Consider the following 12895-nt stretch of genomic DNA (forward strand, 5'->3'; position numbering starts at 1 on the left):
ACTCATCATTACACGTTTTCTCTTCTCACACAACAAATTCATTTTCTACTCCCAATTTCTTCACTTTCTCTCTCTAGAGCTAGAAAAAAATGGCGATCAAGGTCCATGGCCCTATGATGTCACCTGCTGTTATGAGAGTCGTAGCTACACTCAAAGAGAAAGATCTTGATTTTGAACTTGTTCCTGTCAATATGCAAACTGGTGATCACAAAAAGGAACCATTCATTTCCCTAAATGTATGTCAATTTTCCATAGTATTATAACTCTTTTCCTTTCCTCTGCTTTTTTTTAATTTACAGTTACTGTGTTTTCGAATCGATTCGATTTATTATTAGGTCACAGATTTGAATGTTATACTTTACGGTAAATCTATAGTTGTGTTAATACAACTGATTGACAGCTCAATGGTTAGAATCCCCAATACTGGCTCCGGCTCTGTTCTAGGTGAGGGTTCGTGGGTTTGGACGAATCCAGTAGTTTCTCTGTAGACCTTGTATTTGTAGTAGAAAGTTAAGTAAATATATATATATATATATATTAACCTGTGAATTTTTAATAAAACTGATTGACAACTCAATGGTAAGGAAGGAGAAAGAAATTTAGAACCCCCAATACGGGCTCCAGCTCTGTTCTAGGTGAGGGTTCGTGGGTTCGGACGTTCTGTAGTACTTCTACTTGTACTAGAAAATTAAGTAAATATATATGTACATTAACTTGTGAACTCCCAACAAAATTGTTGACAACTCAATTGTAAGTAAGGGGAAAGAAATTTAGAATCCCAAACTCCTAATACTGGCTCCGGCTCTGTTCTCCATATATATATATATTATATGATTCGAGTCGAGAAACTGCAATTGTAATTGTAATTGTATGATTTGAGTCAAGAAAAAGAGTATCTACTTAAAATTTTGTTTGATTTATGCAGCCATTTGGTCAAGTTCCAGCTTTTGAAGATGGAGATCTCAAGCTTTTTGGTAAGTTCCCCCTTAATCTATGCCTAAAGGTTGAGGGACATGTGTCTTTAACTCACAAGTTCGATCCCTACGCCAAGTGAACTATGTCTAGTATTTAAATGAAGAACGATAGAAGACCGGACATATCCTTTAGGATCAGGAATGGCTAAGAGGTAGTCGTTTGGCAAAAAATTACATTGTATATATGGGATATTTTTTAATTATTTTATGTGTATATTGATTTGAACCTCCTGAATGTAAGATTAGTGGTTGACTTAGTCGTTGAGTGGTTCAAAATTTAACTTGACCTTCTACCTTGTTGATTTTTGTTGATTTGAAGATAGAGAGGTTGTTTCCGATAGATGCTCGGCATATAAGTACCATGAAATCTTTCCCCAATTCAATGTAAATCATCACATAATTAATATTGAATTCACTTGAAACACACTTCTTTCTTTGGTTTTGATATATGAATTATTGTGAATGCAGAGTCAAGAGCCATTACACAATACATAGCTCACACATATGCAGACAAAGGGACCCAACTCTTACCTAATGACCCAAAAAAAATGGCAATCATGTCAGTATGGATGGAAGTAGAAGCCCAGAAATTCGACCCCATTGGTTCAAAACTAGGCTTTGAGATTGTGATTAAGCCAATGTTGGGCATGGTGACTGATGATGCAGTCGTGGCAGAGAACGAAGAGAAACTCGGGAAACTTCTTGATGTGTATGAATCTAGACTCAAGGAATCGAAATATTTGGGTGGTGAGAGTTTTACTCTAGCTGATTTGCACCACGCCCCGTCTTTGCACTACTTGATGGGGAGTAAAGTGAAGAGCTTGTTCGATGCTAGGCCTCATGTTAGTGCTTGGTGTGCTGATATCTTGGCTAGGCCAGCTTGGTCTAAGACACTTGAGTTGTCAAAACAGTAAGATTAGTGGCGGATGGTTGAGTAACGCGTTGGAAGGAAGGGGGAACAACAGTTGGAAACGGCTGCTAATGCCTACGCTCGTAGGCTGAGGAGCAAAATATGGCCTATGTATTACTAGTAGGTTAATAAATTTAGGCCATAAGTAACACTTTTGTAATTTTTTGCTTTGTGGTGCACTCTTTTTTTTCTTCCTATCTTTCTTGTATCGTAAGACGTTCTCTCTAATTGAATTCGTCGTGTGTGTGAATCCTATCGACTTAATACTCTTTTGAAATTGTGACAATGAATCTCTCGTAGTAGGTTCATTTTGTGACTTCGATTTTCCTTTCTATAGAGATCTTAGATTAATTTTCGAGCCTTATATAAGAAGATTTTGTACCAGCTCCTTCTACTTATAACGCAATTGAAGCATCATTTCGAATGTCATTTTCAAAATGCAACAAATTAAATTAAACTCAAATGCAATAGTTTAGGGATATTATTTTAAATGGCTATAAGGACAGCTTTTTAAAAGTGACCACTATTAATAAGTTTGGACATTGCAACAATCAATCACACTCAAAGCCACTTGCTCAAACTTTAGTGCCCACATATAATTCTTTATGAAAAAATAATTTCCAAATATTATTTAAATGTGAATTTAAGGTACTCCTTTTTCTTTTTTTTTTAAGTTTCACATTGTCAGATCTAAGTCTAAATAAAAAAGGAGATTGTGAATTATCAATCAAAAATAGTGTCTTTTCCTTATAAAAATTCGAGTAAAATTGTGACATATTAGCTTCTACCGAACTGTCAATCTATAAAATTCTACTCCCTTCGTCCTTTTTTTACTTGTCAAATTTCGACTTGGTACACCTATTAAGTAAACAATGATTGATAGAGTGAGTTTATCATTTTATCTTTATTAATTGATAGAGTCTTAAACATATTTATTCACTATATAAAGACATCAACTCAATATTAATAAAAAATAAATTGAGGATATAATAAAAAGAAAAAAGTGTTTCTTCATGTTAAGTAAAAAAGGAAAATCAAATTATAAAATATTTTCCAAGTAAAAAGGGTGGAGGAATACTGAGTTTATTGTGATTTTTTCAAAGTCAACAAACATTGCCCAAATCTCAAAAAGGTGAAAAGCTTTATTAAATTGAATAGTAGACAACACAAAACCACTTGCAATTGTTTGAGCAAAGTTAAATGTATTTAAAATTGTATTCTCAACATTAACTCCTATTTTTGTTTTAGATTAGATGTACTCTAATTTTTTGTACTAAATTCTTAAAAAATGCAAAGAAAAATATTGAAGTTTAGTAGAACTTGTTCTCGTTGAAGTCTATATACCTACCCCATATACAAAAAAATTACTAAATTAAGGTAGTTGTCCTCAAAATTATTAAAGGAGGTTATGACTAACATTATCTCACGTTCATTCAATTATTATTTGACAAATAAAGAATCCTTAAACAAAGAACCAATACATTGTACCACTCAATAAAATGACACCCATATCAAAATTGCACCACTTAATAAAATTACATGAACCTTTTCTCTTTTTAACTTTTTTGTTTTTGTGTTGTGTAACTATTTTCCGTTTATATGATATAATTTAACTTAGTATGGAATTTATCAACAACAAAAAAAAAAAAAAAAATTGTGATCTAAAACAAGTTATAGATGTTTGTATGACTATAAATCATTTCATTAACTGTAAATGAGCATTTTAAAGTTAAATTATTACTACTAATATAGAAAAATGTAATTTTTTTAGACAGACTAAAAAGAAAAGTGAGTCATATAAAATGATATATACAAAGGAATACTAATTAGTGGAGTGTGTTGAAATATGAGGAGGATATAATCAATATGAAACGCCATTACACATTTGTAGAATTACTTTCATGTTTTCAATATCAAAGGCTTTTTTCTCATTTTCAAGTAACTTGTTTTCAAAAAATGATTTTCAAGTTACTGATCATCCAAAAATGAGAAAATAAAATAAAATACAATACGTGTTACTTTTCTATCTCAATTTATATATTACAAATCGATTTCAAGAGTAGATCAATTTTTTTATTTGAATTTTTTTAAAGTAATGTAAGTTTTAATTATTGTGATCATAATACTTTTAATGTAATTTATAAATATATAAATTATTTAAAATTCCTTTATAATTATTAAAATTATCTTTACTCCCTACGTTTTAATTTATGTAGCATAAATGAATTTTGAAGAGTGAAAATCAAAATTTTATTTGACCGCAAATTTTTTATATGATTTCTTAAAATATTTTAAGTTGTTAATTATTATAACTAATAATACTTATGTGATTTCTAAATATATAAATTATTGAAAATTTCTTTTAATAATTTAATACTTAAGTACAAACAAATGTCATTTAATTCAGCTTTTATTATTATTATTATTATTATTATTATTATTATTATTATTATTTTGGACATAGTGAATGACATCATTATGTGATGTATGCCCATACGTAATATTCTTCATAATTAATAGTATAATATTCTAGAAATTTCTTTCTTGACTTTCTCCTAAAAAGTGCAAATAACATTAATTATTGGTCTATTATATTTATACTACACCCAACACATGCTTTCAACTCATCATTCAACATTTTTTTGTCATACAAATTTCATTTTTTAGTAGCAATAATGGCTATTAAGGTTCATGGCCCTATGTTGTCACCTGCTGTTGTGAGAGTTGTAGCTACACTCAATGAGAAAAATCTTGATTTTGAATTTATTCATGTTGATTTGCAAAAGGGTGACCATAAAAAGGAACCATTCATTTCCATAAATGTATGTAACAACATATCCGGTGAAATATATTATTATATTATAGCATTGTTTTTATCTTTCTTTTTTGACTAATAGTTGTTGGTTTCGAATAGATTCGATTTATTATATTTATACAGAATAGACGTTTTTCATCAAAAAATTGTATTTTATATATATAAGAAAAAATTAGACTATGTACATTCAGTGTCTGAAAATATTGGATTCAAATGAATCGGTAGGGGATAGATTCATCTTTTATTAATTGGGCGAATTTATATTAATTGGGACTTTAGATAAACAATAACAACATATATTTAGTGTAATTCCACGAGTGGGATGGGGAGGGTATCTACCTTTAATTTGGTGCAAATATGTTGTTTTCGATAGATTTTATGTTTAAATGAAATTATATGTCGCTAGCGTTAATCTTGCTCATTAATCAAATTTTAAATTAAAGAGTATCTACTTATAATTGTCTTTTGATTGTTAATTCAGCCATTTGGTCAAGTTCCTGCTTTTGAAGATGGAGATCTCAAGCTTTTTGGTAAGTTAACTTTTTTTTACGCATTCATAATTTAATATTTTTTTCAAATATTTGTGATTTTCAGGATTTGAACTTTATAAGCTCGAGTTTTGATTTATTACCACAACTCATTTGATTTACTTGACCGAAGTAAAAGTTATTGGTTCAAAATGAACACATAACATGTATACTAGCTGGTTCACCTCATATTTAGTTGAACCATTAGTTATATACTACAATTGTCTCAAATAAATTCAACTAATTTGAATTTGTGCAAACAACATACCCAGTAATCAGTATAGTCCCTCAGGTGGGGTCCGGAGAGGATAGATTGTATGCAGACCTCAAGAAAATCGTTTTTCAAACTATATTATGTCAATGTACGACCTATTTAAGGATCAAATACTCCAATTTATCATTTTTCGTTGGTTTACAAGATCTCAGTAGAAGTTACTGGTTCGAATGAACACACAACTTGTATACTATGTTTGTCACATATTCAGTATAGTCTCATAAGGGGGTTTGGGGAGGATGGTATGTATGCAGACCTTATTCTCTACCTTTGTGTGGTAGAGAGAATGTTTTCGATAGATGTTGATTTTTGTGAATTATTGTGAATGCAGAGTCAAGAGCTATTACACAATACATAGCTCACACATATGGTGACAAAGGGAACCAACTCTTACCAAATGACCCAAAGAAATTGGCAATCATGTCTGTATGGATTGAAGTTGAAGCCCAAAAATTTGACCCTGTTGGTTCAAAACTAAGCTATGAGATTGTCATCAAGCCAATGTTGGGCATGGTGAGTGATGATGCAATCGTGACGGAGAACGAAGAAAAACTTAGCAAACTTCTCGACGTTTATGAATCTAGATTCAAGAATTCGAAATATTTGGGTGGTGATAGTTTTACCCTAGCTGATTTGCACCACGCCCCGGTTTTGCACTACTTGATTGGGACTAAAATGAAGAGCTTGTTCAATTCTAGGCCTCATGTTAGTGCTTGGGTTGCTGATATCTTGGCTAGGCCAGCTTGGGCTAAGTCACTTGAGTTGACTAAATAGTAAGATTTAGAAACAATAGCTGGAAACGGCTGCTAATATCTCGTAAGCTGAGGAGCAAAGTATGGTCTATGTATTACTAGTAGGTTTAATAAAATATAGGCCATAGTAACCTTATTTTGTAATTTGTTTGCTTTTTGGTGCAACACTTTTTACTTAATCATCCTTGTGATTGGAGTGTTTGTTATATCGTAAGACGTTCTCTTTTATTGAATTCTTCTTGTGATCAGTGAATCGTATCGACTATAGTCATTTGATATTTTGCTTAGGTTCGTTCAATATTCATTTTGTAACAATTTAGTCACCTTATTTTGGCCAAACCAATTTGGTTAGTTTAGAGTATACGCAAAATTTATAATGTAGAAAAATAGTTTTACATAACTAATTATCATAAATTGATAGAATACAAAAGTAAATTCACTTTATATCGAGCATCAATTGGAAATAACCTCTCTACCGTATAAAGATAGAAATAAATACATTTTACTCTTTTTAAACACTACTTGTAAGATTATACTGATTTGTTGTGATTGTTTAATAAAACATTTTTTTCATTCCATAAAGAGTAAATAGTAATGTTTATGTATATTATATCCTCTACATAGCCTCATTTATGAGAATACATTAGGAATGTAATTGCTATTATTGGGGGTGTGAGATGATGGGGTTACATCACTTACACGGGTGGGGCGAAGATGAAAGCAGAGAGGATAGAATCAATATAAAACGTTATTTGTGGAACTTATTTTTCATATTTCAATATGAAAGTTATTTTTCTCATTCTAAAACTTATTTTTTCATAAAAGATTTTTCTATCTTTTTGACTATCCATACTGAACACACATATAAAACGTTATTTGTGGAACTTATTTTTCATATTTTCAATATGAACGTTACTTTTCTCATTTTAAAACTTATTTTTTCAAAAAAAGATTAATCTTTTTGACTATCCATACCGAACGGCGAACGCACCGTAAATAAAACTAAAAATTAGATTGCGCATCCGGGGAATCGAACCCCGGTCAGTACCGTGGGAGGGTACTATGATACCACTACACCAGATGCGCTGTTTGATAGGAAATATTACAACAATTTTAATCGAATTAAAGTTCAAAAGTTAATATTGAAATTGTGTTTTTTCCATTCATTTGGTAACAAGTATTTAAAATTTGAATTGTATTTTTTTTAAAAATATGAAATATAATTTCAATGGGGGTTGTTTTTTAAAAAGTGAAAATGAAAATATAATTTTAGGTAGGGGTGTACAAAACCGAACCAAACCGCAAATCGAGTCAAATCAAAAAAAAACCCGACTAGTGGTTGGTTTGACTTGGTTTGGTATTGAAAAAAAAAACCCGACTATATTTGGGTTGGTTTGGTTTTAACTAAAAAAAAACAACTCAAGACCAAACTAACCCAACATTATATATATAATTTTAATTTTTTTTATACATAAAAATATTTACTTTGATATAATTTTTAAATATTTCTTATACTTTTTCATAGTTTTTATCTTTTAATATATTATTTCAAGTTTGAAACTTAGAATTTTGAATGGTTCCATAAAGATTATAGTTCATAGATGTTGGTAATTATAATAAAACTTAAATCAAAATCAAATTAATACTAATGCAAAAAGAAAATCAATTTAACACTAAGAATGACAATAATATTGAATATTTGTTCTTTGGTTTTACATTGGTTTAGACAATTAAAGTACATAATCTAATTTTAATTTCCTTTAATATTTAGTCATGTAACTAATACTTATTAAACTTATTTTAGCATGATTTAGTACTTTTAATTATGATCATTTTCATTATGACTTGTTAATTTGCAATATTTTTTTTACGCGATTTCATTATTATTATTATTTTTGGATATTTTAGTGTCATTAATCATATCATTGTTTGTGTTGTATTCTTAAGAAACACCTTAGATAGTTGTATTTTAGTAGGACTGAAGAAATATTTGAAGTACAAGTAAATTATATGTTTGTATGAATACTTTAGCAGAAAAACCCGAAAAATTTTGAAAAAACCCGAATTTTATTGGTTTGGTTTGGTTTGGTTTATAGATTTAAAAATCCGACACAAATGGTTTGGTTTGATATTTGAAAAACCCGAACCAACCCGATCATGTACACCCCTAAGTTTAAGTGTTTATCAAATTCCAAATATAACATATTGTATTTAAAATCTTTATGATCACACGCTAATTTTCAAATAAAATGACAAACTCTCGTAGTGAAATGGATAATATATATTTCTTCCATCCATATGGCTAGTTTCAACAGTGAATATTAACTAAAAGCGATTGGAATCGATACTTATTCTTTATAAGAATTCAAATCTATCTTCAACATAAAAAGATGATGTCTTAATTCACTAGAAAAAAAAAACAAAAAGGAATTCCTTATATACTTTAGCTCCGAGAATATAAAGGGTTCAATTTGTTTCTATACATCATTCAAGATTTTGTTTGTGTGATCCCTATTGTGAAATTTAGCAAGTCATCTTCATACGTATATGTTTATATATAAGAGAATCTTAGGCCCGCCTACATGGCGCCATCACAAATCAGAATTATCTTTTAATTTATTTATTTCCAAAATTATCCTTCTCCTTTTTTGAAAAGTTGTGACATTTATGAAAAATTGTGACTTTTATGAAAAGCTGCGACTTTAATGAAGAGTTGCGACTTTTATGAAGAGTTGTGACTTTAATGAAAAGTTGTGACTTTTATGAAACGTTGTGACGTTGGTTGTGACCTTTCCGAAGGGTTGCAACTTTTCCAAATAGTTGTAACCTTTCCGATAAGGCACAATAAACATTTGTTCACACTACCTTTTGTTGTTTATAAATAGAGGGATTTCCTCTCATTTTAAAACAATAAAAATTATGAATCTCTTCTTCTTCTTCTTCACAATTAAATATTTGTGTATTTTTCTCTTGTTGAGTGGCTCACTGACACCATTGCTTATGTTAAAGATCTTGGTATATATTTTAATAGTTATTAATTTATACTTATGTTATTAAGGATAAATGATAAGATGTATAAATAGTTCATTTTCTTTTTATATGTAATTTTAAATTATTGTTTGCGTGCTCAATTAAAGTAGAATTTGGTATTAGATATAATTAGTAAAATTTTCTAGCATCACAATATCTTCATTCTCCCATCAGAACCTTCTACACATTGTCAAAAGATTTTTTTAATTGCAATTATTACTACTATATAAATAATAGTATAATTTTTCAATTGAAGGGGATTTATCTGAACCTCCTAGTCTCAACCTAGCTTCGCTCTTGCATTTATGTGTGTATTTTATTTTTACATAAAGGTGTTTTTAACATGTCATTTTCGATTTTAATCAAAGTTGATATGCATAAATAAAAAGGGCGTGATTATAAATATATACAAATATTTTTCTTTAAAATTTTGAATTAAAGTATCTAATAAAAATATTTTATTATATCTTTATATACTCAATTTAAAATTTATCAAGTTTTAATATATTTGACCTCAATTTTTCATGTGTTTACTTCTTTATATATTCTAGCACCGCGCTAGAATCTATTTTTGTCTTTTTCTAGAATCACATTCTAGAGAATTCGATTCTTTATCTAACAACTCATTGAATTGGATTCTATCACATAAGAATAAAACAAATCCATAATAATCCCTTTATATTTCGTGTTCAAATTCTCTACTTTTACTTTGCTTTTTTTATCAAATATTTTATTTTATTATTAACAAAAAAAAGAAGAGAATTTTGAATTCAAATTATTGAATAGCAAAAATGGGAGAGGAAAAATCAGTGATGGTGGTTGGAATAGAAGATAATCAACATAGTTTTTATGCATTAGAATGGACTTTGGATCATTTTTTTACAAATTATAATTCTAATTCTCCTTTTAAACTTGTTATTCTTCATGCTAAACCTACTCCTGCTTCCATCATTGGTCTTTCTGCTGGTCCTGGTATGTCTTACTATTTTTTTCGTTTCAATTTATATGACAGTATTTGATTAGACGTTGTGAGTTTTTGAGATTTTGAAGACACATATTGAAAAGTACTCTTAATCCTCATGATTAAATTTGTTGTATTTGGTATGGTGGAAAATGTTCTCTTTGAAAGATGTATTTTTCAGAAAGAAATGTGGTCTTTTATTTATTTTCTTCGATTTGATACGTAAGTAAAAAGTATTAATTTAAAAATATTTAAATATAATTTATTATGAAAGATGAGATGTGTGGAGAGTAGGGAAGACATGTCAATGTAGAATGCTATTTGTTGAATACTTTTATGGAAAAAATCATTTTTTCTCATGTTTGAAAAACTTACTAATTTTCTAATTGAGATATAATTAGGTAAAAAAAATAGTGTCTCTATAATTATAAAATCATGTTAATGAAATGGTCACACAATTCGATCTAGTATTAGAGTAGAATAGAGGTGATGAGTTCAAAACTAACATTATTTATCAAAAGTATTAAAAAGGAATTTTTATATGCTTGTTCTATGAAAAAAGAAATAGGTAACACATGAGGGGTGTGAAGAAACAATTAAATAAATAAAAGCATGTTCTCCTAATAGTTTAATATGAGACAAATCACACAATTAAATTTTAGTTATAATATATAGAAAACTATATTAACAAATCACTCTAGGCAAGAAAAAATAACTAAAGAACGTTCTTGTTCTCTATCGCGAATTGAGATCGCTCACTAGCTCGAAAAATCTCAAAAATATATGTAAATTATGTCTTGATTTTCCTTTTTTTTATGACTTGTGTAGGGAGTGTGGAAGCTTTTTCAGCCATAGAGTCTAATTTAAAGAAAATTGCTGCAAGGGTTGTAGAGAAAGCTATGGAGATATGCAAAGCAAAATCTGTAATTTATTATTATTATTAAAACAATCTCTTTTTTTCAAAAAAAAATTATTTTATACACAACATTAATTCTACTTGATTGATTTCTTTAAATATTTTGTAGGTGAATGATGTTGTAGTTGAGTTTGTGGAAGGTGATGCTAGGCATGTCCTTTGTGAAGCTGTAGAGAAACTTCATGCCTCTGTTTTAGTTGTTGGTTGTCATGGTTATGGAGTTATAAAGAGGTAAATTTAATTTATATACGCTTACAGTATATAGCTTGTTTATATTTCTAATTAACGAGTAATTCTCAATGATAATTCTAGCATTGTCGATTTTACTCTATAACATGTTGGTTCCAATTTTCATCAGGCTATATCGGTTAACATTTATTACCTAGGTTTTTGCATGATGGCCTTATAGATGATCTGACCTTAGATTAGATAGAAGAGCATAGAAGTCGAGAATTAGGGTAGAAAGTTAGTCAGTAGTCGAGCGATTTCTCTTTGAGAGAGTGTGGCTCTAGTTGGAGTACCTATTATGCTCCCTCTTCTCCTTATCATTACTATTACTAATATTATTTTTCTTTTCCTTGGTATTTCAAACTTGTTTCTGGAAAAAAATAATTAGCTGAGGATCTATCGAAAACAGTCTCTCTACTTTGCACAAGGTGGGGTTAAGATCTATGTATACTATACCCTCTTAAAACCTCGCTTGTGAGATCTCACTGGGTATGTTGTTGTTGACTTTATAGGTGGCCTGATTGTATACAAATTTATTTACACCATCAATGCTTATAACTTAAACTTGTTATTGTGCTAAACTCATTATTGATTGTGCAGGACTGTTTTGGGTAGTGTAAGTGACTACTGTGCTCATCATGCCCACTGCAGTGTGATGATTGTGAAGAAACCAAAGACTAAAACTTGAATTGTTTCTACTTGGCATTTGATTTGGTGTGTTGTCCCAGTGAATAAGTCTTAAAGATAACAAATATGTGATCTATTTCTTCAACTCCAGGAGGAAAAGAAACGAAACTCAATTGTTTGTGTGTACTTATTTGATTTCTTCACTCTCAGTAACTATATTTTATAAGGTTGTAGTTGTTGTGTACCATGTTGCCTAAAAAAGATACTTCAGTGTCTTGTGTAGTGTGGATCACAATGTTATGTATGAAATAAAACACTATGAGCTATTCTGTCCTAAGTTTTCCCTTTCGTCGATATGTTTAGTCATTCTAAATTTACCTAAATTCGAAATCTATTTATGATGTCGATGGTCCGAGGTAGAGCACTCAATGGGATAAGGTGGCTTCATTTCGCCTTACAAGGAAGGGGAAGAAAGCTACCCTCATCACAAATATATCAAGGTTGTCCACAAGAAAGATTAACAGCGTACAAACTTGTTATACAACTAATAGAGCTTCTTAATCAGAGGGATCCACACTTCTTTCAAAAATAGTTCTATTTTCGATAGAATCAGCTGACAATTGAATTCAAATTTGATCGTTGATTTCATCTCCTTAATAGGGCGGAAAACAAGACCACTCTTAAGTCGTTCAAAAAATTGTGGCTTGGAGTTTCTAGACCCATTGACATACCTGTTGGTAGGGAAGAAAAGAAAGGCCCTATGAGTAGTTCTTCATCTCCTTAATAGAGCGGAAAAGATCAGCCCTCTAAGTTGTTCAAGAATTGTTGCGTTGAATAACAAACTCGGGGCAAGGAATGGATACAACTAGTCAGTTCTATTT

The 12895-nt window shown here is 29.9% G+C and overlaps 3 protein-coding genes and 1 non-coding gene across 4 annotated transcripts; 3 read left to right on the top strand and 1 right to left on the bottom strand.

Annotated features, from left to right (window-relative positions):
- LOC125812958 (glutathione S-transferase) lies at positions 1–2130 on the top strand. The gene is made up of 3 exons (XM_049492439.1): positions 1–236; positions 926–974; positions 1443–2130. The coding sequence occupies exons 1-3, from the start codon at positions 90–92 to the stop codon at positions 1886–1888; spliced, it is 642 nt and encodes a 213-aa protein (XP_049348396.1). The 5' UTR covers positions 1–89; the 3' UTR covers positions 1889–2130.
- A 2429-nt stretch (positions 2131–4559) lies between these two features.
- Positions 4560–6423, top strand: LOC125812960 (glutathione S-transferase-like). Its single transcript, XM_049492441.1, has 3 exons — positions 4560–4706; positions 5181–5229; positions 5832–6423. Exons 1-3 carry the CDS (start codon positions 4560–4562, stop codon positions 6272–6274), a joined length of 639 nt encoding a protein of 212 aa, XP_049348398.1. The 3' UTR covers positions 6275–6423.
- An 844-nt stretch (positions 6424–7267) lies between these two features.
- On the bottom strand, positions 7268–7338 carry TRNAG-CCC (transfer RNA glycine (anticodon CCC)). Its single transcript has one exon. It is a non-coding gene; the product is annotated as a tRNA-Gly (tRNA).
- A 2517-nt stretch (positions 7339–9855) lies between these two features.
- Positions 9856–12351, top strand: LOC125812964 (universal stress protein PHOS34). The gene is made up of 4 exons (XM_049492443.1): positions 9856–10254; positions 11072–11166; positions 11269–11390; positions 11988–12351. Exons 1-4 carry the CDS (start codon positions 10074–10076, stop codon positions 12073–12075), a joined length of 486 nt encoding a protein of 161 aa, XP_049348400.1. The 5' UTR covers positions 9856–10073; the 3' UTR covers positions 12076–12351.
- Positions 12352–12895: the final 544 nt, after the last annotated feature.

This window comes from Solanum verrucosum, unplaced genomic scaffold (assembly GCF_900185275.1).
Source record: "Solanum verrucosum unplaced genomic scaffold, falcon-dt-bn FXZP01000144.1, whole genome shotgun sequence".
Classification (NCBI taxonomy): Eukaryota; Viridiplantae; Streptophyta; class Magnoliopsida; order Solanales; family Solanaceae; genus Solanum; species Solanum verrucosum.